Source organism: Alosa sapidissima, chromosome 2 (assembly GCF_018492685.1).
Source record: "Alosa sapidissima isolate fAloSap1 chromosome 2, fAloSap1.pri, whole genome shotgun sequence".
Classification (NCBI taxonomy): domain Eukaryota; kingdom Metazoa; phylum Chordata; class Actinopteri; order Clupeiformes; family Clupeidae; genus Alosa; species Alosa sapidissima.
The window spans coordinates 23,033,002-23,060,917 of NC_055958.1; the positions used below are offsets into that span (position 1 = coordinate 23,033,002).

The following is a 27,916-nucleotide window of genomic DNA, read 5'->3' on the forward strand; positions in this document are numbered from 1 at the left end:
GAGCAAAGTCGCCACTTTCACGTTGCAACTTTTTCAAATCAATAGCCTATGGGAATTCTTTCAAATATGACCGTAACCTAAGCCTAATGCATTTTCTTACACCTTAGGCAAGGGTTTTGAAAGCAGATGGCTATGTCTTAAATCATATAACTTGAACAACAATTAGGTTCGTCTTTGAAAACTCTCAAAATGACGTTTTCATTGTAATTCGCTCTGAGCCATCAAGCCTAATACGAATTCAAGCGTTGCATCTTTTGACATGTCATGGTGTGCCACCTAGCAAACAGCAGATGTACTGCACTTCACTCTAGTGTATACCTATTTTTTACCTGAAGTGGGATTTGTGTGTGTGTTAATTAAATTATTAGGAACTAATTATCAAACTGTAGGCTATATAGACATATAGGCCAATCCCATTTCTGTTGACGGTAGAACTTGAGCATCGATGAAACAGTCAAAAAAGCCTGTTGGTTTAAGGTATGAAATAGAATTATCAGTAGTTATAGGCTAATCAATGCGATGACATTGATCACGGTGTTATTCGTGGCAGGAATGCTGATGCTAATTCTTGTGATGATGTCTGCGTTGACGTGGGTTTCCCTGAAAGACAATGTGACCATATCACACAGAGCACCTCCGACATCCTTTACAATTGCGACCAAGTTGAGTGAACGGACGGAGGAACTGTTGAATAGGCTACATCAACCTGTTTCCCAACGCAGTAACAGTGTCTATTCAGCTGAGCTGCGTGGCAATTTTCACGCTCAATAGGATATAAATTTACCTTTTACTACTTTTTTGCCCAAGCGTGGTTTCACTGTGGTTCGGTCTTCATGATTGCGCTGTGGATTTCAGCTTCAGTCACTGAGGTGCATCTCGGAACACAGCTCGTTTCCCTTTTTGAACCTCTATTCTGCTCAACTCTTTACTGTCAAAAATCGGAACCGCTTTTAAAGATTTTCTCTAGCTTTACTGGAGACAGACGTTGTCCATCCTTGCGCTTCTAAGACTTGTTACAAACTGTGCGTCGCTCCTCCGACTGGCTGCTGACATGCAGTCTTTCATATCTCCGGTGACAAAGGCAATTTTAGTGGCTTTGTTTATTTTTGCTATTTTGCTTATTCTGTATGTCATACTGTGGTACATATGCCGAGATGTGGATTGTGATCACGGCATCTGATGTTGGAGATTCATCGAGCATCACTGAAACGGAATAGAGTAGATGGCTATGGAGAAGTCAGGGTGACCCTGGTGAGTCCAATGGTATGTCATCAATCGCTTTCCACGCGTTATTTATTTATAACATTTTCTGTTACCTTTGGTATTTTATCAAATTTCAGCGGCGCATTGAAATACACATTGACGTTATGATGAACTAATGGGAGATTCTTTCTCGAATTGACAAAAAAATAAATGTTTGGTTTTGATTGATTCAAGCGTGTGTTCCAATATAGGCTTATTGTAGCTGCACCACTGATTAAAAAAAGGTGAATGAATTGTATTGTAAATGTGAAGATTGAGACTGACACTTTGGTGGCTTGAAATAGCACTATAAAGAGCTGCCTTACGAAAACACTAAAAACATAGTCAAAATAGCCTATTGGACCAAGTCAGGCGAATTTAGTTAAAAGGTCAGCTCCTTGTCAATATACCTATGCCCTTCACTCAAGTTGACAAGGTACTCAAAGGGATCCCACAAATCATATTCAAGCTTTTTTTACTTTCATTGCAGTGTTCATTAAGCAGAGTTCAGCTCTGGCATAATTGACAGGCATCTATGCAGACCCTTATTTTCTGACACTCTCAAATACATTTCCTGTTATTCATTCAAGAGACAATGTAGCTTGACTGAGCCATGGCAGCAATATCCATCAACAACACCTATATGCGTTGCCTGTTTTATAGGAGCAATATTTCAGGGAAAGACGAGTACATATTCCTGACTCAATGTCAGTTATCTCTCTGACAGTCCCCAGTTTCTGTAACCATTTATCTAAACCATTCCTTTATCATTCACACAGCTCTGCATGGGTCATCTTTGTATTATTTGTTTCCTAGGTTATTTGTCCATGTATTCATTCTTAGAATGTATCAGGTTAATGTATGGATTTTTGCATGTTTGAATCTAATACATTTATGCATTACACAATAATACAGTATTTTCCTACTGAATATATCTTTATATCATATATCAGGACATTGTGTGTAAATAGAGTGTAAACAGTTTTTACACCATATTTTGTAATTAACCCCACTCATCCTGTAAGATACCTCCAAGGCGTGTAATGAAACTCTGTCCTCCTTTCAACAGACATGAAAAGTCTAAGACACAAAAAATGCACCCAAAGGCATAAATGAAACAATCATCACATAGTAGCCTGCCATGTCTGTCTTTTAAATGAATCCCATTCAAAATGCATTTGAAGAACTTCTGTGTGTTCAACGGCATTCAGATGGTTAGGTTCAGTCCACACACATGTAAACATAGACAACCAACTGACTCACAATACATTAAAGCTACCTGATGACCTTCTCCCTTTCTTGCACACACGCACAGAGAGAGAGAGAGAGCGAGAGAGAGAGTCTGTGGAAATAGTCTGGTATTTCAATGTCGATTTATAAGTACCTTATACTAGTCTGCTAGTAAAGACAGCTGGGGTGGAGGATAGTTTTAAATGTCTGTATCAGTGTGAGAATGGAAGTCATAGAAAGTGGGCCAGTAGCTGTCCTCTTGGGAGTTGTTTGAGAAGTACTTCTATTCCCACAATCACTGAACATCATATTCAGCTGCTGCCAGGCCAACTGTTTCGGCCCACTCACATGGCTCTGTTATAGACCTATGCACTGACAGATGTGATTCTCTCACTAAAACAACTTTGTTGGCAAAGACACCCCTGAACGTCCGCCTTACCCACCAGGAAGCATTAATCCAACGGAACCGTTTGAGTGCCCATTTGGGGCAACACCTAACGGGAAAAAAGCCAAAGGTTTCATTGTTTTGATCAATTTTAGGCAATTAGGTTATATTATTCTGATGACCCTAAACATTATTTTCTTATTTATGTCTTTAATTCCTTATTCTTCAATTCAACAGCAAACTGTGCCAATTAGCGTACAATGGGTTAATACGATGTTTCAAGTTTCCAGTAGGCTATAAAGGAATGAAGGATGTGCAAGACTATTGGTGAAACAGTAGATAACAGTAGATCTGAGACCTACAGACTCCTTGTCTCCTTATTAGTGGTATCCTATACAGCACACCACTAACAAGGCTGGGCAGCCGTGGCCTACTGGTTAGCGCTTCGGACTTCTAACCGGAGGGTTGCCGGTTTGAACCCCGACCAGTAGGCACGGCTGAAGTGCCCTTGAGCAAGGCACCTAACCCCTCACTGCAGGCAGGCAGCTCACTGCGCCGGGATTAGTGTGTGCTTCATCTCACTGTGTGTTCACTGTGTGCTGAGTGTGTTTCATTAATTCATTGATTGGGATAAATGCAGAGACCAAATTTCGCTCACGGGATCAAAAGAGTATACTATTATTATTATTTATTATTTTATTAAGGCTATATTTCCCCAACCAGCTAATATGGTAACATATAACCTTCTAATGTCTACCCCAGTCCTTTCATGACTAGGACAATGTGACCCTTCTGGCCATGCATGAATATGGTTGCCCCCTTATGTGCACAACCTGATCAGGTGTTATCTTGGAAATGCTGGTTTGCATTTACAGTATTATATGGCTAGGCCTATTTTAAGGCAATATGTATGTTTTATAAGTCTTAGTTTGTCTATCCAATACATTGAAGGTCACAAGTCTTTGCCATTAATTTCTGAGGAATTATATTTTAGTCTTCAGAAATATATTTCCTAGTTTAACGTTTTTGGTGAGTTAGTAAGTTTGTATGTCTTATTTCTGTTTTATGAACAATGTTGCTCCCTCGGGCGCGACGCACGCACGCACGCACCCACCCACATAAACATACATCAATCACACACACAGTGTAAACAAATCACTTTTACACGTTTGAAAATGACGTTGCTCAAATTTAAAGATTAGGCTACAGTGAGAGTCATAGAATTAGAGGGCGAGGGCTACTCCGGAACTATCAACAGAGTCGGTGTTTCTTTCCAGTTGTACAATCCTGCCACACTTCACCAATGGTCTATGGGTCCAATCAACTCGTCTAACGTGAACGAGATGTGGTGGTTTCTTCAGTGTATTTTGCCGGCCCTGAAACTCTACTTAATTGGCGTGAAAGCTCTTCTTTACCAGCTCTTCAATAATCCCTTGGCCTTGCCAGGTTAGAGTGTTACCTTTTCCAACTGAAACGAAATTTGCGCGCTAGCTAACAGGGCTGGTGCCGTCAGCTAGTCAACTAGCAGTGCCATCACAATGCCTCTTAAAACACCGCCTCCTTTGTAAACTCAAACAGCTGTTTTGCGAGTCCATCGGCTACTTTGTTTTGATTACTTATTTAAGAGCACACTAGTAGGCTAGAGTGAGGACGATGGGAATAATGTATGGGCTACAAAATTACAAGAAGTAGCCTAGGCTATTCATGTGTTGCCCACAACTGATATGACTGATCATGTTTTACAATGAGTTGTGCAATGTTGGCTAAATTAAAGTAAGTTGTCACCTGCAGCATATAGGCTAATTGATCTCTACACGTGTGTGTAGCCTACTGCTCGCTCATTTTCCTTTCAGTTTAAATTGTGTCACTTTTATTTTGACTTGTTATTTCAAGTTTGAGGTTCTTTAAACATTGGCAAGCAAAATGTCCGTTCGATTAAAAAAAAGCCTTCCTTTTCGAAAGCTCTTGTTTGAAATGTTCTTACAGGACTTAGACGCCGTCTAGGGTCTAGCCGTAATCTCAAATGTTAAATCTTTGAATTCATTGAGCATTCCTGCTGCTCTTTGGACTTAATTGTTGTAGTCCTATTTGTTTAGTTGAAATACGAGCTATGGTCAAATGACCATCCCCTTTCTCCAAACATGATCAGTTCAACAAGGCTCTAGTTACCTGTTAATGAAAGGAGAATCAGAGAGAAGCTTAGCATAATCAAATGCCCAGCACGCCCCCAGCTTTACAATGTCCTAAACAAAGACCAGTCTAATCTCATTCTTCTCGTAGGCTAAACTGCACAACAAGCAGGTTTTAATATTTTATACTTTCTGTATTAAAGCATATATGCATTTTCAAATTGTTGTCTTCATCATTGTCAGTGGCTTTTTTTGTGTAGGTCTTATAGATTTGATCTAGGTATTTACAGCATTTTAAAATTATGAGATATTTGTCAAGCTAATATGAAGACCGAAGTAGGCCTAATTCACTTTTATAGGAGACTTGACTGACAACCAATATGTCAACAGTTTGAACATATCATAGCATAAACCTGTGTTTAATGGCTGTTGAGGTCTTGTTTTTTTAAGTGATCTGTTTCGCATAGGCCTCTTACTGATAAATTGCCTACGGCCTCCTTTGACAAAGGTTCAGGCTGAACAAACAAGAGGAAACTGAACACTCGGCCTGTTTGGGGATCTCTAACAAGCGCAAATGGGCTCTGAATGGCTTAAAAGCCTGTCATTATTTTGATGGGCACAAATCTCAGGTCAGACTAGTGACATGTCACGAGAAACTGTTGCTCAGTTGTGCCGTATTTATTTTCAGTTATGTTGGGCTTGTTTTGCAGTTGTCAGAATTGAAAATATTGCGCAGTGCTGTGCATTGTTTTGGCATTGTCGTTGAAAATCTGAAAGGGTAAAGGAAGCACACCACCGTGTTATGTAGTATTTCAATATACATGTTAAACTCTTCCAGTGCATTGAATCTTTTTTTTTGTCCATATTTTTGTCTTCAGTTTTGCCCGCACAAAATGGAAAGGTGGCGATAGTGACTGGGGGTGCCAGAGGGATGGGATATGAGACGGTGAGGCATTTGACGAGGCTCGGCATGCACGTTATCATAGGTAGAGTATACATATCATTAAAACACTTAACAAGGTATAATAAGACCAATTGAATCTTAATCAAGCATCCATTTCCATTACTGTGAAAGCAACAAGTTCAGTTGATGATGTTCATAGTGATTTACTCTGCCTCAAGGACTTAATTTGAGTTGCATGCAAAAATTCACTCTGGCCATCTTACATAAATTCAGCCTAGTTTAAAAATCTATAATAAAATGTACATCTTATGCTTTAAAGTGTGTAGATTCATTAGTAAAGTGTGTAGATTCATTGAATCTTTGTGAACTTGATCTATAGTGAGCTCATTTACTTCCCTATTTACTTGTTAACAGTAACTTCAGTATGACAACTACAGCAGCTGGTTAAATGTCAAGTGTCAACAGAACACATTTCCTTTACATGAGGTCAAAAGTTTCCTAAAATAATTGCAAATGTCATTTTTTGACAAATTTCTTTTGCAATCATTACATTTTTGGTTAACTTTTTGTGTTTTCTGAATAACCTGAAAAAAAAGACTTATTATTATTATTTTAGGAAAATAACTTATTATTTTAGGAAAGTGACAATATGCTACATACATTTTTAGACAATATCTTCCAATATTACCTTTTTTTTACTAATATTTAAATATTTTTTTATTTAAAAAGTAAGTACGATAAGGACTTTTAGTAAAGTCCTAGCAATCTCACTGAAAAGGCACACAAAGCAAATTATCTTTTCGAGATGCAGTTGGCCATGTCATACTGTGCAAAGCTTTTTTATGTAAAAATACATTCTAGAGGAATAACATATAAAAGAATAGAGAAACTGATTTGTAAATAAATCTATCATCCCCTTTCTCCATTCCTCTTTTAGCCTCAAACCATGACAATGAGGGTTTGACTGCAGTGAAGAGGATCTGTGAAGAAAGAAATGATGCACAGGGTATGCTTTTCTCTTCTCTGCAAATATTGTATAATCTCTTCTTCACAAAGCAGTCGTGGAAAGGTGGATCATTGTAGCTGTAAACTGTGATTAGCTTCCATTGATGTTGTAAGAGACAAGTCGACAGAGTTACTGAGAGGAGACTCCAACCTGACTGACTGAATGAAGGACTCTTTATCAGGGAAGAGATAGTGAGAAGGCTTTTGTCTGCCATGATTCAGCAGCGCTTCTGTATGGTGTGTAGAGGGAAGGAATGAGGGCATGCATTGAATGTCATGGTAACACTGGCAGCCATCATTGTTTATGGGATGTACAGAAACATTGTTGTAATATACACAGACATGTCATGGGGGAATAGTATGGCACAGGTCAGGGCTTTGCTGGTCCTGTCCTCTGGTTAGAAATGGCCAAACATATAGACCACTGTCAAGTACAATATGTCAGCAATGTCATGAGACAAGGTCAGCAAAGATTGAGGACAATTTGACTGTCCTGTTTTTAGATAATGGGAGCTGGTGTGCATGCTTAGGTGGATAGGTTGTCTTTAATTTGGCTGTTTTTAAAGACCTTTCACAGACAGACAGTTGGCAGTTTGAAAGTTGTAGTTACATTTGATTGGGCTCAGAGGTGGCGGGTGAACAGTGAGTGCTCACCAGTCCTAATGTAATTCAGGCAGGCACTTGTGTTGGGGCTCTCCATGAATACCAATTGGCCATCATTGGAAATAACATGCTGAGAGTGAAAATAAAAAGGAAAAGAGTTTGATCAAGGATTTTCCGTCATTATTTCACATGTGGACCCGACAGTTCACATAATCATTGAATAAGAAAGAAATATTTAACTGTTAGTTTGCTGCCATTCTTTGCCATGTATATTTCTTTTTTTTGTTGTTGTATTTTGTCTTTCTGATATCTATACACCCCTTGTACATGATGTTTATGTGTGTTTATTACTTAATACGAAAATCCAATTACAGAGCATATGGTTATGATTGAGACCAACTTTAAACATTACTGGAACTGTCAGAGAGAAGGATATGGGGATTAAACACAGGTGGAAAAGAGACATGCTACTTGTGTTCTTATTTAGTTTGTTTACTTTATGCCTTGCTGTTATCGAAGCTTGCTGTGTGGATCTCATTCTTCCTGCTTCTCCTTGTGTGACTTCTTGAGATGCCGGAGGGGACTAAAATGCGATGGTTCATTGCAGACATGGATTTTCCATAACACCCTTTTAAATGCGGCCCCCAAACACTGACTTTTTTGACAATTGCCTTGCCTGTTAATACATATATCTCTGCATAGCAACCATAACTCCAGAAACCAGTTGGGGTTGTCAGAAAAGACTTCAATGGCCAGCAGTCCCACAGGGAAATAAGACAAGAAAGGTGACGGGTATAGCAGAAGTGCACTGCACTGTAAGTCAAAGCAGTTTATCTCTTGCCTGCGATCTAGATGCAGCAGAATGGAAATGCAAATGGTCAAAGCCTCAGAGAGCTGCAGAGAGCCATTCAATTAAAAATAGCCTCGCACTGATGTCCATTTTTAGTGAACAGCATTTTTAGTCCTTTGCCACTCAACAAGTTGACATTCCCTTTGCTGCTAATTCATCAATTTTGAATGTGTTATTTTATGAATGTCTGCCTGGCTGGCCTAAGGGAAAGAATACATGTTCCACGTGGCTTGCCTAGGCTTTGCTTTGATAGACATGCTAAGACATATTTGGTAAAAGTTTCTATCTGGAAAGATTGCAAACCTACAGCTTTTCAGTTAAATCAGTTGTGCAACCCTCTACACTACCACTTTTCTGACACTATAATGAATTCAGAAAATGCACATGGGGAAAGCGGCTTCATTTCTATTCACGGAACATTCCGGTGGAAGTTGAGCTTGTTTGGTGATGACATTTTCTGTTGAAAATCTATGTGTTAGCAGTTTTCATTCAGTGAGCACTGATAGACTGTGATCTGTTGCTTCCCTCTACGACTTGGCAACCATGTTCTAAATGAAAATGAGAGTGTGGCTCATTTGTATGTTGTGCAGGGTCTTGGTGCCAAATGTCCTTGATGAATCTCCTCATGTCTTGTAAGGCTCACTTTGTACAGGCCCCTTACAAGGCATCCTCAGAGAGAATGGCCCAGAATATCAGAGGTGGTTGGTGCATAGTAAAGACTGCAGTATTGGATCTATTGTTTAAAATTGACAAAAAGTCAATAACTAACCGTGAGAAGGTCAGATGAGATAACAGTGAAGTCCATATAGTACACATATAGTGGCACAAGTGAACTCACCATTAGACTGGAGTATGAAATCTTGAGCTACTGCCAGTTTTTACTTGCCCATGCCAAAGGGGATAAGACTGTCACTGAACCACTTTTAAGCAAAAATCTACTAGTGCTTCTCTTTGTCTTTGAGAGATTTGTGTTTTTGCATGTCACTTATCTCAAGTGCATTTAAGTCCACACAGTGAATGCACTGTGCATTTCCATTTTTGATGCACATTCATGTTAATCAGGGTATCAGTCACTGGCCTCCCCTGTCTGCTGTCCTAAACGCCATCAGTGTCCCAGTCCACTATGTTTTATTGTCAGAGCCTTATCAGCGAATGTCCAAGTGATTGATGGAATTAGTTCAACACGCTAGGGCACGATAAATCAGGATGCTCTCTGTTTTACATGTGCCTAAATCATTCATCTAAGAAATGTCTGTGGAAGTCTGCCCAATCCACACTATATTATAGAAGATTGCAGTCAGTAATACAATACAATACAGAGGTCTGTGTGGGAGTGCTTGTGTAGTGGTATTGTATCTTCTAGCAATAATCTCTCTCAGTCACATCAGCTGTGATTTATGTGTTAAATCTGTTTTGTAGAGTTAGTTGACCAGGCAGGGCTGCATGACTTATTGTCAAGTCTTAGGCATCTTACTCTGTGCATAGCAAAAAAATATGGTCAAGCTTGCATGGTTAGCCCAAAGACAGTGGTCTGGGAAAACTGCTCAGGGGAAAATATTGTCACTTTAAACGCAATGCATTGTGGCACAGAGTCATTTCCAATGTATGCCAAAGACTTGTAATAAGTGTGTTTTGTCAGACTGCGTTTGTTCCAAATCCGGCCAACTGCCGTGGGGGATTCACTGGAGGCGGCGTGATTGGGTTCTGCGAAATTGCCTCCCGGTTGTGCCCACTCACTGCAGTTTGTAAATAGATTACATGTTAATGAGTTTGTATGCTTGAGATAGGGCCTGCAGGAGTTATTGAACTTCCTGAAGGACTTTTAACTTTTGTGTAAAGAATTTTTTGTCTGGTGCTAAGTCTGTACCTCTTGAAAACATGAGTAGCCTACCCAACATATGGTCATTCTTTGTACTTTTGATCTCTTTTCACTATAGTTTTTGCATGGTCTTAAATCAGTGAAAGCCTAACTTAAGGGACTGTATCAATACTCAAGCTTGGTCTGACTGAATGACCTTAAAGTAGAATATAGTCTAGCACTGAGAATAGCAACAAACTGCAATCAGCACAGGCATTTCACTCTAGAGATACAATCTGGAGAGTGTTTTTCATCCCGAGAAGCAATCAGGATAAGCAGCAGTCATCTAGACAAAGGCAGCCATGCCACTATGTGACCCTACCACCAGTCCGGTAGGTGGTCCTGGTGATTGTCTTTGGCAGGTGAGCCTATCAAGGCTCCACTGAAAGGGCTGCTTACAAATGAAGATCTGGGCGGCTTGTGTTTGTCACCCTTTTTGTCATTCCTCCCCACCCTGCCATCAATTGTGATCCATCTCCTCTGTTGCTGCCATGAGAGATAAATCTTATCACGACTGGCTGTCTGTGGATGTACCGCCCCTCTGTCTCCTCTCCTTCACTCTCTGGCTGGAGAACATCAATCTGTCCATTGATGGAGCATGGTGAGTCTGTGACAGCTGGGCTTTACCAGAGTGAGCATCACAGGTTAAGTGAAGATGGCAGACATCATTTGAAGTTGTCTTCATTTTGTTCTTTGCAAATGAGATGGCAGCATCAGTCAGATGTTGTCTGATCTCTAAGGGAGTCTGGGAGTACCTTGTTTAACCCGTGTCACTACAGGCATCTGTGTTTGTCGTCTATTCATTATTGGCATGATGCAGTGGCTAAAGTCAGTCTGTTATTCAGTTGGCTTACAGTTTAGTGGGTATCCAATATCTAATATCCTACACATATATTTGTATATTTGCTTGTGTGACCTGGAAATCGAGGTGTCAGTGACCTTATCTCTACTAAATTAGTTAATTAAATTAAGTTGAGTGTCTAGAAAAGAGTCTAGAAATGTATTATTATTATTATTATTATTATTACTTGTTGCAGAAGTTACTATAAAACATAAAAGATGAATTAATACCTCTAAATTATCATTCACCAGGTAATGTCAGTATAGATCTGTTTCCTTTGGCAATACTGTAGATGGCAATGTTTACATAATAATTTAGCTGACTAAAGGTCATAGTGTCAAATGTCTCCCTATGTAGTTCTTCAAGAGCTGAGCACATCCAATAAAAAGGAAGAGCAGGATGGACATTTTGATTTCTTTGAACTGTTAGTCAGCAAACATGTCTCACTAGCCACTTACTCACAGCACACAGTGCGTTAAACGAGACAAGGTCACCCTCCCACACACTGGAGCTGAAAGCACACACTTTTATACAGCTTGTACTCCACCAAATTGAATTATGCCTCTGAACCTTTTTGGTAAAATGAATGGCGAAAGGCTCTGGGATCCTGAATGTTTCAGTATAACATAAGAGGCCCATATCGGTGAATGTTCATACTATGAAAGGGCTCTATTTTGGCGACTTCAGAAATGGATGGCCAGAGATGTAAAGTTTATAGACATTAAAGGTGTGGCCAGTCCACATTTAGTAATTTAATAGCGCAGTTATTTGATCAAATGTCAGGCGCTTGGCGCAACAAGGTTGTTCATATTTTTCTTAATCAGTCATGTTTTGGGCGTAACATCCTTTTAACCAATGAGAATGACATCTGTCATTCCCTTTAACAGCAAGCAGCGCAACATCATGCAGCTCAACGTCAAACAGCGCAACGGTATTTTGATAGTGCGGCGCATTTGAGGGAATCTGCTTGCACACGAGACTGTATGGAACAAGGTATTCCACTAAACCATGCTTTACTAAAACCTGTTTGTGACTAGCAGAGTATAGCCTACACACATCTGCACTCGTCTATAATTTGAACTCATAGGCAAAGTGAAACTAACTTCACCGTGATCTCATAGTCAACGACAAAACAGTTATACACAGTTAATTACTTTCACTATTGACTGGCAAGGTTACCATCGAAAACATATACTGAAAAAAGCAACACAATAATGTTCGAATAAGATAAAAATCCTAAGGATATTTATCCTGCAGAGGAGTTGCTGCTTACATCTCGTCAGCTGTGCTTTATATGCGCCTTTCTCTATAGACCAGGTTTTTACGCATACGCATAAGACACATAAGACCACACCTTATGTTGCTAATCACCATAGCCCTGGCCACAAGGTTGAATAAAAAGTAAAAAACAAAATCTGCCAATGACTGGGTGTAAGTTAAGAATAAGCTATGTGCCACCTTGCGCTGGGTGCAAGATAGGGGCCAAAGCCTGCGGATGAATATTCACTTGTATCTGATTATTTCCATGTTATATAGCTCAGAATTGAACCTCTCTTATTATTCAGCACTTATAATACAGTTCTTCACAATGCTTCCATTGAATTGGATGGGCCAAAGAGGGTTGACATTTCTTGATAATGACCACTGAAAATGAATAATAACTGCTGTCATTGACAATAGCTTTTATGCTTTTGATTCTCATCTTTCATGTCATTTTGCACTATCACACTAAACTATCCCTTCAGGACAACACTAACCCGGTGCTGCGCTTCAGGCGCAGGGGTGCACATCCTGCTGGGATGAATTTTTCAAGAAGGACGAGCAGGCTTTACATTATCCCTCACAGAATTTGCCAAGTATTTGGGGATCAGTGTGGACAACGGCCTTGAAGAGTTTTAACAAGGACACCCACGATAGCCTTAGAATATTTACCGTTAAGTAGCTTGGGTGATCTAACTTGCATTATTGACAGTGGAAATTAAGACATAATTTCCATTAAATGCATTTATTTTTTAGTAGGCCTATTGTTTACTGTAGATGTGAGAACTAAGAGACATCTGAAAATATCTGATATATTTTTTTTGCTTTGGCAGCTGTGTAGCCCTTCATTTTATGGGTTGTGCATACTTATCTTTGAGAGGGGCTTACACCAGTATTTGAATGTACTGTGTGTGAAGTTTCCCGATTTAATTTTTATTTGTGTTGACTTCTGTTTTTTTTTTTTTTAATCAAATTTACAATGCTCAAAAGTGTTCCCCCTGCCATAGAAATGAGTTGTGTATAACAGTTCCTAACAGTTGTAGCAGTTCCTCCACTGTAAACACACATTGCAGGAGTGAACAATTGTTTTCTTCCTTACATGGGCAACTTGTGTTAGTTTTAGACTCATGTAACCTGCATTGTATTTTTATGTTGTTTAATCGATAAAATGCCAGAAAATTAAAAGAAGATTAAAAGATGTCAATGACCAATTCTCCCAGTAGTCCAAGAATATGTCCACAAATGCCGTGTTTAGTCCACACATCAAATATATTTCATTTACTCTCATAGAAACGTAAGTAAACCAAAAAATATTTAAGTAAAATCTGAGAATTTGAAGGTTGTTTCTTTAATTACTTACACAAATTTAATGGTTAACAACTAATTCATTAATTAGTTAATTGTTGCAGCCCTAGTTGACCTTAGCCCTACACTAGGACGGAAAACTGCTGGCAAGCCTGCTGCCAGTCATATACTGTTATGGTGAATTTTCTTAGTCGTGTAGGCTAGAGCCTGCAAACTTGCAGCACATTGGGAGATGGGCATGCTAGCAAGGAGGCTAAAACCTCCACGAGGGCTAATATTTGTTGTTATGATGTCTCTTAAGGTGGTTTACTCACTTCACAGCAACCGTTGGGTTGCACTCAAAAAACTAACTTATCACTAAATAAGTTTAGACATCTGAAGATATTTACAATTAATTGTCAGTGATTTCAGTATAAAAAAGTAAAACAAAACTAATTTCTCATATGATGGGAATGAATATCCATAGTGGGAAGCCAGCAACTCCAGCAATGTCAGATAAAAGGGAGAGTATCTTCACTAATTGGCAAACATATCGGTGATATCAGCCTAGTGAGACTAGGTCTTTATCATGATCCGTGTGATACAGTAGGATTCAGTTTGGCTGCCGAGAGAGTGGCAGAAACAGATACTAGTGCCAGGTCACTGGGCACGATCTTTTGTGATTCTTATAGTGTGATATAAACCCTGCAATGGCTTTATCATCTACACATAATGGTGTAATATTGCAATATTTTGTGTTTCAGAAACATTAGATTAAAAAAAATAATTAATGAGATATACATTGCCAATTGTGCACCACTGACACATTCAGCAGGTTGTGTGCTGTGAATCCTCTGGGATGGCAGCGCTGCATATTAAGGTGAAGAGTGCTGTAGGCAGCTCTAAAGGCAGGGCAGGGCAGTGTGGGAATGAAACCAGGCCACCATTACCAACCATGAATAGTAAAGGGGTTAAGGCAGAGTTCAGCTCCCTGCAAAGGTGTGTTGAGTAGATTGAGACGTGTTGTGAAATGGACGATCCTTGAAAGTGCTGATTAGCGTTGAGGTTTTCAACTCAGAGTCACATCCCACACTTCTAAAAATGTGATATTGAACTAAGCCTATAACCGGCCCGATTTTTGTGGCCCAGATCTGTTTTTGTACACATTTTATGTCCATTTATAGCTAAACATAATAGTGGTTGCATATGAGTATAAATCGCAATACCCCTCATATTTTGGATCTCATTCACAGAGAACACTTAGCTGTCAGTCATTCTCAGATCGTCTCAGCCTCAAAGTGAGGAGTGCACCTTTGTGAGTGCCCACCGATTTGAGTAGAGAGCTCATTAGTCAAATACTGTCACACAGTTTTACTTTCCTGTCATGGGAGGATGCAAAACATACAAGACACCACAGTAATGTGTTGTTCCTAAAGTGATGGTTATCATTCTTGGTGTTTTTCTTGTTTAAGTGAAACTACCAACTCAGTGTTAGCTCTGAGATATTGCCATATAAAACACAATGGAAGGGCTTGTGGAAGAGATGGTTATCCTCTTGCCTGGAGCCAATACAACATCAGAACAAACAGTCCCGGCTAGTGGGCATTTTTCTGCTTTCTGAAATTCATACTGCCACAGCCAGACTTGCTGTTTTGCATTTTAGCCAGTGTTTGGATGCCTTGAGGCTTCATTAAAGTTTCAGGGGCCAAAAATACATTAAGATGACAAAAATCTGTTTAGGCTTGTACTGCCTGTATTTAACAGAATGAACAAGAAACCAAAGACATCAAGTCTGAAGCCATCAGTGTTTTTAAATGACTGCCCCAAGGCAGAGCTGTCTGTAATAAGCCAAGACTCACTTCCTGTAATGCAAAGATGAGTCACCACTCCAGCTTTTTCCCCCTTGTTGTATGTAATGCTCAGGCATGTAAAAATGTTCAAGAGATTTACTTGGTGAAGGACAAAGGCATTCCCTCCCCAAAGTGTGTCACTGCATTCCCTCAATATCCTCTCTTTTCAACTCCAACATCTCCAGCTCTCCTAGAAATCATGCCAAAAATATGCATCATTTTGGTACCATTTCGTGGATTTGTACGCTTGCATGTTATGTTTTAAAAAAACAGCTTTTTGCCTCAAACTAAGGTGACAAAGGGTCGTGAATGTGTTGCACTGAAATGTAAACACATTAAAACTGTGGTTCTTTAAGCATAAATGTTTCCCTCTGGGCGAACATGCCCTCCCTGATATCCTGATGTAGTGTCCCATGTATGCATGATTTGGCCTGTCTCTCAAAGCCTGGCATGAGTGGAGGCTGTAGAGCATCACTGTGCTTACGCTTGTGCAGCTGCAGCCTAGTGGAATAGATGTGTTTTCTCACCTCTCATTACTGCTATCATCATAGGATGATGATAAGGGTCAGCACATCTGCGCCTTCCCCATGTTCACGTCTCGCCCGCCCGCCTGCCCATACAAAGGCCATGTATTTATCTATGGAGGACTGGAGAGCTTTTTTCTCCCATTTGGAGCCTCTTCCTGCAGTTGGGTGTTTTTGAGACAGGGCGAGGGATTTTAACCCATTTATTATGTGAAACCCCAGTGGACGCTCTCAGGTTTTACTGTGTAAAAAGTGTAAATGAGGTTAACTCCCACCTAGAGGCAAGCTGCGCATAACATCAGCTCTGATAGTGGAATGTCCCTGGAGCCCTGAGCTATGGTGGTGCCTGGCTCTGGTATCATGCGTGCGTGTATTGTGACAGTGGTTAGAAGCCCTTTTGTCTGCCCTATTTTAGCGAGAGACTTTGTTGCAGCGCACAGCGAGAACATGGGGTGTCCTGAGGGTCTGCTTGCCATTTTAAACCGGACTTCCTGAGGTTAATGAATGCTGTGATGGAATCACACAGCCTGCAGTGATTGGTGGGCTGTAGCGCTTGCATGTATGTGTTAAAGCGTGAGCAGAGTGTTGTTGTGCTGTGTTTTCCTTGGCCATTGAACATAATGACCTGCTCAAGTGGAGACACTTGGGGATCAGGGTTTTCCTGTGGAGAGCTACTTAAGAGGAGCAGCCTCAAAAAGTTGCTAGCATATCCAGTTTTGCCATGAGAAGGTGAATTTTATTACTTTTATTATTTACTACTTATTACTTTTATTGATGTTTTCACATATTTACATGAAAGGTCTATATGTATCTTGCCATAAATACATACTAATTCCAAGGTGAAGATTAATGGAAATGTATGAAGTCTTTTGTTTTCCACAAGATTAGCTGAAAGCCTATTTCCCCCTTCATGTGTAATGTATGCATTATATAAAATGATGTGAAATCCGAAGGCATTGTGTTATCTGACAGCTGATACTGTGGGCCCCGTCTGTGTACACAGAAGAAATGCTCAGCTGCAGAATAAACACTGTTACAAAGAGCCAGCTCCAGCCAAACCCACAGAAAGTACATTTTCTTATTAGGCTTTGTCTGCAGACAATGAGAAATTTACCAGATGGATATTGATTCTGTTGTGCGCAAGGAAGGTGGCTCAAGCTTGCTTTTATTTGCTATTGAACAAGTTCCTGTGCTATTAAACGCCAACACTGTGCCATGTAAAATGTGCATTAGCCTCACGGAAATTATTATCCAAAAAAACATTCTAGACAGATTCTGCATGTATGTTTTCCCATCAGTGATTCCATACGTGATGGACAATGTTTTAGATGTGTGAAATGTCCATTTTCACAGCTGTGTTTGCTCTATGTGGGCTCCAAGTTGTAAGAGATTAATAGGCACTCATACTGTGCTTTGATGTTGTAGAGCAGAAATGGCTCTTGGAATTAATCCTTTTACAATGTGTGCAATTCTGATGTCACTGCTGCGATGATCTGCTTGTTCTCGTAAGCATGTTTCTGGGTGCACACATCAGCACACTACACTACACACAGTCCTGTGCAGAACATCATGTCACTGTGCTTTTGGCTGATGGTTATATCCTAATTACAATATGACCCCCTCCTTTTTTGTGCCTCCCATTTGCTGATCTGCCTCCTTCTCTTGCCTTGCCTTGGGCGACTGGTTCTTAACTCATTATGAGTCTAATTAACTGAGAGGGTCTTTAGCGGCGAACTTATTTAAATATACCATGCCCTTGACTGGCTGTCGGTAATACTGATTCTGAGTCCTCTCAGGACAGTCATAGCTTTGCAGCTTGGCGTTATGTAGGAGATGGTACGTCATCAAAAAACCTGACATGCTTGTTTATGAGTTTGAAAACGTTGTCAATTAGCATCAATCATGAAAGGACTGTTACCAGGAAAATGACAGGCCTGCTTCTTTTTTTAGACACTCCATAATCATTATTCATTTATTATTCTTGTTTATCTTTTGCCACTTGCAGTGTTTTATCATTTAAATGTTATGTTGCCTTGGCTGCTGATCAGATAAGAAATGCCTTGTAGCCAGAAGAGATATGAATATGCGATATTTTATGTTAAGCAGTGCACTTGTTTTCTCTCTGTGAACTTATCTTAGCTTATCATCAATTGAATTTGAAGTACAAATGACTCCATTTGTGCATTCTTGTTACAGTAACAGTAATACATGTGTCCAGGTATTCCCAGACCTACTCTTTGTTCTCCCTTGTGTTCAGCTCCCAGATCCCTGAAGTGAATGTATATGACTGGGTAGGCTGTCATCTGAACTCCAACAGGACCATTAGAGCAGCACTCTTGGCTTCCCGCTGAGGTGCTGCAGTCTTGTGACTGTAAACACCCACATGAGTATAGCAGTGCCTCGGGCCCTGTTCACAGGTGCAGGGCGTGGCTGCTCTTTTAGCCTGTGGTCCATTCTCGTCTCACTGAAGCTGGTGTTCCTCTGAATTTCAAGCATCAGCATGTTAAAACCACTGTGTCTCTTTCATATAAGCTCAGACTCTATCGTAGTGTGACAGTATGATATTAATATGTATGTGTTTTTTCTCTGTTGACAGTTGAGTTTGAGCACCTTGACCTTGCGTCCCTGAGGTCTGTCCGGCAGTTTGTCAAGAGGTTTAAGCACAGAGGACTTCCCCTGCATGTCCTTGTCAACAATGGTGCGTGACAAACGAGTAATTAACACCACTCACAATCTCATTTAACGCCATGCTGGCACATGTCGTGGACATGTCGTTTGTTTTTGTTGTGCCAATAATGGAATGGAGGGAAGTCATTTCCTCTCTCAAACAGTAGGCAGTGATATTGGTAATTACCAGTGCATACTAAATAATATAAGTAATTTAAATATAATTTAATCTCCAGCAATATTAATGGCAAATTTCACTGCCGAGCTGTGTAGGAATTTGAAATATGAATGAATACCACTGATGCCTGTAAAGTCTTTTAAAAATAAATCTTAGTGTGGCCGCAGATCCAACATAGATTTCTGTCTCATCTGCAAAGACGCCTAAACCCTTATTTAATCCCAAATCTGTTCTGCCAAATGGATTTGCTTCTCTGGATTTTCCCTCCAAATGCCAGTATGATTTCAATAATTAAAAAAATGGAAGGTGCCCACGATTGACAGTTTTTGCAGGCATCTGACTGCCAATTCCGTTTCTGTTGCAGGTATGTGAGACATTTGTCATTTGTAATGTCATTTGTTTCGTTTATTCATTTGTTTGATATAAAGGAATCCCTGTTAGGTTTTCATGAATTATTTGTTCACCTGTTCACCAGCTGAAACTGTATGATGTAAATTGTGTAAGTGTAGCAAAAGTCAAATAATGCCTAAGAATGGTGCTCTTCTCTACTCTTTTCTAGGCTAGTTTTAATATCATTTTAATATCTTAATATAATAGCTTCAAAGTCATTTTGATTGTAAACTAACTTGTAATTTGGAGAATGGTGTGCCTTCCCAGCCATAACATTTTTTTATCTACGGAGAACCAGCCTTGTTCCTTCGCTCTCCCCAAACCCAGAGAATCACAAATTGCTTTACGGCAACCCTAACCCTAGGCATTGGATACCTTTAAGTCTAAGTTATGATTCTAATTTTTGAACTGTCAGGACAGATTTGGAGGTTTTCACACTCTGTCAAACACCCACATGGATTGACGTCACATCCTCAAAGTATGAAGTCAGCCAACAGTTTGCAGTCCCAACATTTGCTTGTAGATATGTTAATTCTGATATGATCCTAAGTTATTGTGACATGAGAGGGTATTTTAATGTTCCTGATTTAAAAACTGGACATGGAGTGTGTGTTCATGACACCGCCTCCAAGGTCAGAATGTTAGAGTGGATTGCAATATTGAGAATTGGACCGTATGCTACAGAACTAGCCCTGAATGTTTTGTTTCATTTGACCACAGCCCCAGCCCCATTTTAACCTAGCTGTATCAACCTTGGTTAAACCCAAGAAAGACACGTGTGTTATTGTTGTGGTTTGAATGTGTTCCATTGGATTCCAGTTGGGCTAGGGGTGTATCTGATGAGCTTCAGTCCAGATTATAGTGACTGTGATGAGCTGATGTGGATCAGCTAGTAGCTCAACACAGCGATCATTACACCAAAGCTAGCACAACTACCGTAAAAACTGGTATGGGAAATTACGCTTTGCATTGATTGTTTAGTCAGATAACTATGGTGCTTTCTGCTCAGTTTTACACAACTTCATTCACATAGCTTTCTACCACAGATCAAAATGAGGCAATTTTAAAAACCTTCTTTTCTAACAGTATTCTTTCTCATCACCTAAACCACTACCTGCTCTTCAATGGGCGCCTGCTTAATCAATACATTGATTAAAAGCAAAATAATTTCTGTCTTTTAAAGTCACTCATTCCAAGCTAGCTAAAGATCACTCCCCCAGTGATATCTTTTAATAAGGTCCAGCTATGTGTGCAAGTCATGTAAAAGCACTCTTATTCATAGTTAGATTGACTTTGCACTGGCCATCATCGGATTACTTTGTGAAGATGCTGCAACACAACTGATTTGTTTTCAATTACATATTTTCACCATAAAGGACAAATCCATGTGTCTTCTGTAGTGCAGCTTTAAATTTGTAATCTCCATCTGCTATGTGTTAAACAGGTTTAGAGCATTTTAGTGTTATTAAAACCAAATTCAATTCCAGGTTACTTATATGACATTAATCACCCACCAGAGCACCTCTCTTCCTCATTCATTAGGAACAGGAAGCTTGTGCATAATGTGTATTATCACAAAAATACATTGTGCTGTTATCTTGATTACCCAGGGCTCATTGGTGCAAAACAAATTGGTATTTTGAGCGAAAAAGACAAATTATAATTATAAATGCTGAGGTGAATGAACAGGTCATTATTTAAATTAGTTATCCACTCAAATTTCAAGCAGGGAGAAATTGCCATTTTGCCCCATTTATCTATGTCAAGTCATGGACAGTATTAGGGGCAGAGTTTCCGTGCTCTTGGTGATTTAGTTCTAGCTATCCAGTGTGTAGAGAGGTTTGTTTGATGTGAACTAAAACTGTTTGTTTTTATACCAACAGCAGCTGTTATGCTGGTGCCTGAAACAAAAACAGAAGAGGGCTTTGAGCAACATTTTGGCATCAATTACTTGGGCCACTTCCTGTTGACCAGCCTCCTCCTGGACACCCTGAAGCAGTCTGGGCAGCATGACTCCTACTCTCGCATCGTCACCATCTCCTCCTCCGCACACCACATGGGCCAGCTCAGCCTGAAGGAGGCCGAGAGAAGGTACGGCGAGCGAGGGCTTTCCCACGGAACGCAGAAATGCTCCGTAGCCTTGGGGTGGTAGCGATGGAGCTAGCATCATGACATGTTGTTTTACTGTAAGAGCAATTAGAGAAAAGCCACTGAGTAAGTGGAGCTTAAAGAGCTTTTGTGTCCACCAGAAAAACAAAAACGTAAATAGACGAGCAAATAAACAAATCAAATCCAAAGATGTTAGCACAGAGACAGGTGTAGATGAACAGTATCATTGTCAAGTGTGCCACTCTCACTACACTTCTAAATACTGTATTGACCTTTAGCGCCGTGTTGCTTATTTATTATTTGGTTCATTTCAACTTGGTGAAATTGAATGTGCTAATAAGCAGCTTCCTCACCTCCGTGTGTCCCTGCTCGTGGGGTTAATGGCCTGGTGTTAATCTGCCGCACATTCGGGGGATCTGGCACAGGGACACCGGTGCCGGCGTTTAAGGAGAGCACAGCTGCTTCCAGCATGAGCTCTCTGCAGGCTGACAGGCATTAGCAGACGCCCCTGCTGCTCAGACACACCAGCACTTCCCCGTTGTCCGACAGTTGACATATCCCAATGACACACAGTGCAGGCACACACACACACACACACACACACACACACACACACACACACAGAGAGAGACATGCAGGGAACTCAAATGAACACCCGGTGACATTAACGAGAGACTAATGAGATATCTTCCAATAAAATTCGACAGACAGTGCTATCTCTCAAACACACATACATACACACCCACAAACACACAAACACACACACACCCACACACACACACACACAAGGCACATCGACCTTCCACAGACATAATCACATATAATTACAGTTAAGCATTTATGCACACAGTTGGTTGACGGTCGTTGTCTTGCTTTATGTGAAGAATTCTTCACAACTAACATTGATTGGGAAATGTACTAAAAGCATTACTGTAGCCCAAGCCCCAGTCCTGGAGTTGAGTCTTGTGTATTGTTGTGTTTTGTACTTCAAAGCCGTCCTCCTGAGCTGCCCCTGCCCCTGCCCCCGTCTCTCAGGGTACTCTGCAGCAGATAGCGCTGGGTATGGGAGCTGATAACACATTCCTGGAACTGTAAAGACATTAGGGGCCAGGTCTCTTCTACAGCCTGACAAACAGACTGCCTGAAATGAATAGTGCTTTCTATCTATAGGATGCTTCCATTGTGAAACACCAGACATTACTGTCTTTCACTACACTTCCCCCTCATCACAAATGAAATGATGTCTGCCCACTCCAGAACTGTTGAATTTACAAGGATTGCACTCTGCTAAGAGAACTTGACAGTTGAACTGAAAGTATGCTGTTTCTAGATTATTCTCTAGAGAATCCTGGATGATATGCATGAGAGTCAGAGACCCTCTTCAACAGCTTAGTGCCAGTCCCATTGTCCCAGCTTCTCAAGTGCAGGCTCCGTCTTGGCCTCCCGTACGGTACGGTACGACTGATGTTTTTCTGACAGGGCTATTTAGGAGAGGTGAGCAGGACGGCAGCATGTACACAAGCGGAATTACTCACGACACACAGCGGCTGAGTCTGGAATGTTGTGAACGTTTCTGTGGGAGGCAGTTTCTGTGGGAGGCATCACAGGTACTCTCGGTATTATGGCGTGATGCACTTTTACCCTCCCAGCTGAAGAGTAAATATTTGTCTTGGATGTCATGCTAGGCCACAGGTGTAATTATGATCCGCGTTAGTGATAATTAGTGGAGACACATCAAAAAGGAATGAGAGCATTGAGAGTGCCCAAATGAGAATGAAGCTAACCCATGTTGACAACATTGCTAAATTCCCGTCCTTCTTCCTGTTGGCCCTAGGCACAGCTACAGTCCCCATGCTGCATATGCCCACAGCAAGCTGGCTCTTGTTCTTTTCACTTACCGCCTGCAGCAAGAGCTCACAGCAGGGGGATTTCCAGTGACAGCCAACGTCGTGGACCCTGGGATGGTGGACACAGCCTTGTACCGCCACTTATGCAGCCCTGCGCAGCTCGCCAAGAAGCTGGTGGCAAGACTGCTATTCTGGGTACGTTGTGGCACCTTCACAAGAAATGTGTTGTTTGTTTATTGTGTTTATTTTCCATGGCAATGTGATTAGACCCTATAGCAGTCCCTCTGTCCCTGTCTCCGTGTGGGCAAATATATGTTAAATGTGATCTTTCAGAATTGATAAGGATCAAGCTAAGCAAATCCAAAACGGATGAAATTAAAGCCAATTAAACATGTGTTAATCATATAGTATGCTCTACTTCACACCCACTCACATACCTACCAGTTCCATTTGAGAGAGTGCCTGTGTAGAACAAAAGGCTTGCACTTTCATTTAGTAAAGATGGATGGGAAACCTTTTGGTGCAAATTGTAAATATTTACCCCCAGGCATGAAGTAATGCTTTAAAGATCTGACTCAAGGAGGCATTTCCCTTGTATGATTAATCATTCAGGGCATTTGTTTCAACAAATTATGTGTTTGCCCTGTAACCACAATTGCACTATTAATCATTAGTTAACTCGTTGGAAAAGTCATTAAAAAAATAGAAGAGGGTTACAAGCCAAGAATGTTCACTTGTAGACAGGGCAGCAAAATGCATTCTTGTCAACCAGGGTGATGTTCCAAAGAGATTATGCAACTCATAAGGCTGGCGTTTTAAATGGGTTAGTTGGCTAGTTATCATTTTTATTTTTGTGTGTTACTTCTTACCTGATTTTTAATCTGATTTGTTTTATTTTATCCCCGTACTTATTTATTTTTCAGTTAATAAATGTATTGTCACTTTACTGAATTAAGGTCCCTCCACACTCACTCTAGCTAATAAGGACATCACATATAGTGTTACGTTTTTAGTGTTACGTTCTGTTGATCTTAGTAGGGAAGCCCGCTTACACCACTTGGGAAATAGGCCACAAACTACTAGTTATACTAACTCAACATTTTTAGATACTAAGTCAGAATGTTGAGATATCAAGAGAAAATGTGAAGTCAACATTTTGAGATACCACTGTATATAAACCTCCCTGAATGATGTAATAATATTATGCACATATGATACAGTACGGTACATATTTTGTACAACCTATGAAGGCCAATTATGTATACAGAAAGATTCTCTCCAGTAGTAGTCCACTGTCTATGGCTGGCCTTAGTGTTATGCACCACACATAAAGGTATCAGAGAGTTTCAGATGAGTCAGGCTGCACATCACACACCACTGCTGTCCCCAGCCACCAGTGAATGGAATGAATGAAAACAGCACCTGCCACAGAGTGCAGGTGAACACACAGGAGGGTGTGGTCTGGTCGGGAGCAGTGCAAAACAACCAGGATGTTCTCTGGTATAGGATGAGTTGCGTTGATAACTAGGTGTGTACACTACATGGCTTTTTGGCGGCACACAATTGTACAATCTATTTTACATGTTTTTTTTTTTTGTTTTTTTTTAAATACCTCCCAATTTCACACGTTCAAGAAGACCTCAAATGTCACACTCAGATATTTGCTTAATTATATCCCTCAAAGAGATGTCTGCACAGCGTGATATTTTTAACAGATAAACACATGAGTCTGTCTTAAGCTCTATTCGGACGGGATTAGTTTTACACGGTGGAGGAAGTGGAGTACTGTAATTCTACCACTGGAAGTCTGTTATGGAGACGGGAGTGGCTACTCGATTTACGTACTGTCACACCGCCACATGTGTGTGTTTATGTGCAATCAAGCAACAAACATACTGTCTGGATGCTGATGGCAAAATGTCTAGGTGTGGTAGTGTGCAGTTTAGGATTCAGACAATTTAGTAATAATTTAATGTGTATTAGGGCTATTTTGGCGATCAGAGACGGATGGTCAGAGGCGTAAAGTTTATAGACATTAAAGGCGTGGCCAGTCCACATTCACTAATTTAATGGTGCGATTACAGTAATTTCCTGTGTATTAGCCGCATTGTGTATAAACCGCAGGACAGTGTTTTATGCAAATTAAAAAAGCCAAACCATATTAATACCATGTTAATGGTCCCCTTGTATTAACCTCATAGCTGAAGAAATTTTGCAAAATCAATGTATAAACCACGGCTAATAGTTGGGAAATTACAGTATGGGATCAAACACCGGGCGCTTGGCGCAAAAAGGTTGTTCTTATGTTTCTTAATCAGTCATGGGTGTGTTTTGAGCGTAACATTCTTTAAACCAATGAGAATGACATCTGTCATTCCGTTTAACTTCAAACAGCATGTCAGACCACACCTTATGTTGCTAATTACCACACCCCTGGGCGCAAGGTTTAATAAAAGTAAAAAAATCCGACACTGACTGAATGTAAGTTAAGAATAAGCTTTGCCTTGCGCTTTGCACCACCTTGCGCCGGGTGCAAGATAGGGGCCTTGGTATTTAGCAACCTTCGGCCTCAATTTTAAAAAGGTGATACGCAAGTGTGCTTAAATAAACACATTAGGCCCGTACAAAGATATGTTTAGATTGGGCTTAGATTAGCTTATCAATCAGCAAAATTCAATCAGTACGTGTCACCTTGAGTGTTTCCATAGAGAAAAAAAGCACTTTTATAGAGAGAGAAAAAAACTTTTCCTCAGGATATGACAGGATATTCACACGTCTATTCACACAGGATTAGTATAACCTGAGGCTATTTCTTCAGCTCATTTTACAGAAGGTAATAGGTGCTGGAATCTTTACTGACTCAGGAGTGTGAAGTCCATAAAATTGACGGAAATGGCACATTCAAACGGGTTCAAAAATCTCTGTTAATAATTACATCACCCCACCTCCCCATGGCAAGCTAATCCCAAGCGAAAAGGACTTTAGTTGACCTTTTCAGCCTCTCTGGCAGTGCTGCTGGGTTTGATCTGACAAGTGATCAGTGGATGTGATGACCCAGAAGCTATTGATAAGTATTTGTGGGAAACAGTATTTGTGACCAGCTCGGTCCTCTCGTCCTCCCGTGCTGTAGTGCAGATGTGAGGGGGAAGCAGCTGTGACAGTGTTTGAGTGACAGCCAGGCAGTCTCTGTCGTCCTCTCAGAGCGACATGTGTTCCTCCAGGGACGGACCCCTCATCATGACACCTGCTGCTGCACACTCGGGCCTCGCCTCCTATGGCCACGGCCAGATGTTGTCCAGATTGCCAAGGGCTAATTTTTTGTCAAGGTCAAGGTGATGATATTAAATGTGCAGATACACAAATAAATTATGCTATGGTATTTGACGTGGAGATTGTCTCTTTAGCATACGATTAAAAAGCAACATTTACATTTTCCAGAGACCACTGATTGTCCGATTTCTGAAATGAGTAGTTATTACAGAGGCTTATCTGTAAGGCCGAGGGGCAATTCTGTAGGAGGACGTTTGTGGAATGTCAGTAGTAGAGCTTGCTGCAGCATACCTTATGCCACTGCGGAAGTCTGCAGCGCCTAAAACATTGATGTTTGACTTTAAAGAGAAGTTCATGCGTAACGCTGCCATGGAGCTCAGTCATCTCCACCCTGATGTGCGTGTGTGTCACATGTGCCGATGGGCTCTGCCGTCAGAGGCTGTATTCATCATAAAATATGGCCAGGCATGTGAAAACAGCCAGAGCTAACGGCCAGAGCTGCTCTGAAGTTCATGTTTTGCTATCCATTTCACCAGAGCACCAGGCCTGTATGTGAGGCTCAGGGATATTATTCCACATACCAGAACAGCTTGGAGCTCTTGAGACATTTCTTGCCAGCCAGTTTGAGTGGATCTGCGGTGTTATGGGATTAGCTTCCTGTCAGTACAAGTTCAGATAAACATTTGGCTACACTTTCATTGAAGATTTTACTGTTTATGTAAAAAAAAATGGGTTCACTGATATGGGTATCTTCACTGATATGAGATTGGTTTAGTTTTCAAACACTGGTGCATAAAGGAATTCGATTGAGGTTTGTTTTTATGTAAGAAATAAACCTCCATTGCATATATTTATTCTGTAGATATTTAGGATCTATCCTGAGATGAGTTATTTCAGCACTGCTGTCACAGATTTTGTTTTTCCATCAGTGTGAAATGGCTAAGGCTTTAAGCTGAATCACATTTATTCTAAGGAGATTCCAGGTGTCTGCGAGTTTTTGACAACTTGGTGTTTGCGCAGTTCAGTGGGGTGAGCTTTGCTTAGCTCGGAGCTGTTATGTGCTGGCATGAGCGCCTCTTGAAGCCATCTGTGCATCTTTGCCTCCACAGACCGCTGCCCAAGGAGCCTCCACGGCCATCTTCGCAGCCACGGCCGCTGAACTGGAGGGGGTGGGCGGGTGCTACCTGCACAACGGGCGACGGGCCCGGTCAGCGGCCGCCTCCTACGACGAAGCTCTCCAGGCCCATCTGTGGACTCAGAGCTGCCGGCTGGCGGGCCTCCTGCCGGAACCGTGCCGAGCAGACTGACGCGGGGTGGGGGGTTGGGGTGTGGGGAGGGGGTTCCTCTGGGAGCGCTGCTGTCGAAGCTCCACCAAGGACAGGAGAGAGTGAGTCCTGTCCAGCTTGGGTTTCCCTAGCTGGCCTGGCGCCTGAGGAGTGGACACATCAACACCAACCCTGCTCACCAGCCCCAAGCTCAACACCTCCCGG

The 27,916-nt window shown here is 41.0% G+C and overlaps 1 protein-coding gene across 2 annotated transcripts; it reads left to right on the forward strand.

Moving 5' to 3' along the window:
• Window positions 1–651: 651 nt before the first annotated feature.
• Window positions 652–27,733, forward strand: LOC121702242 (dehydrogenase/reductase SDR family member on chromosome X-like). 2 transcript variants are annotated; one of them, XM_042084181.1, is made up of 8 exons: window positions 652–1,251; window positions 4,135–4,303; window positions 5,865–5,972; window positions 6,828–6,896; window positions 18,562–18,663; window positions 21,084–21,291; window positions 23,144–23,351; window positions 27,536–27,733. In XM_042084181.1, the coding sequence occupies exons 1-8, from the start codon at window positions 1,180–1,182 to the stop codon at window positions 27,731–27,733; spliced, it is 1,134 nt and encodes a 377-aa protein (XP_041940115.1). In that variant the 5' UTR covers window positions 652–1,179. The 2 variants fall into 2 exon arrangements, with proteins under 2 accessions (XP_041940115.1, XP_041940116.1); XM_042084182.1 differs by having other exon boundaries at window positions 21,087–21,291.
• The last annotated feature ends 183 nt before the right edge of the window (window positions 27,734–27,916 follow it).

What these genes read in the sequence shown, in the direction of transcription:
- LOC121702242 (XM_042084181.1), top strand. Translation starts at nt 1,180, where the DNA reads ATGTTGGAGATTCATCGAGCATCACTGAAACGGAATAGAGTAGATGGC. An exon ending in CGGCATGCACGTTATCATAG is followed by an intron (nt 5,973 to 6,827) that starts GTAGAGTATACA and finishes TTCCTCTTTTAG; the next exon opens with CCTCAAACCATGACAATGAG. An exon ending in AGAAAGAAATGATGCACAGG is followed by an intron (nt 6,897 to 18,561) that starts GTATGCTTTTCT and finishes CTCTGTTGACAG; the next exon opens with TTGAGTTTGAGCACCTTGAC.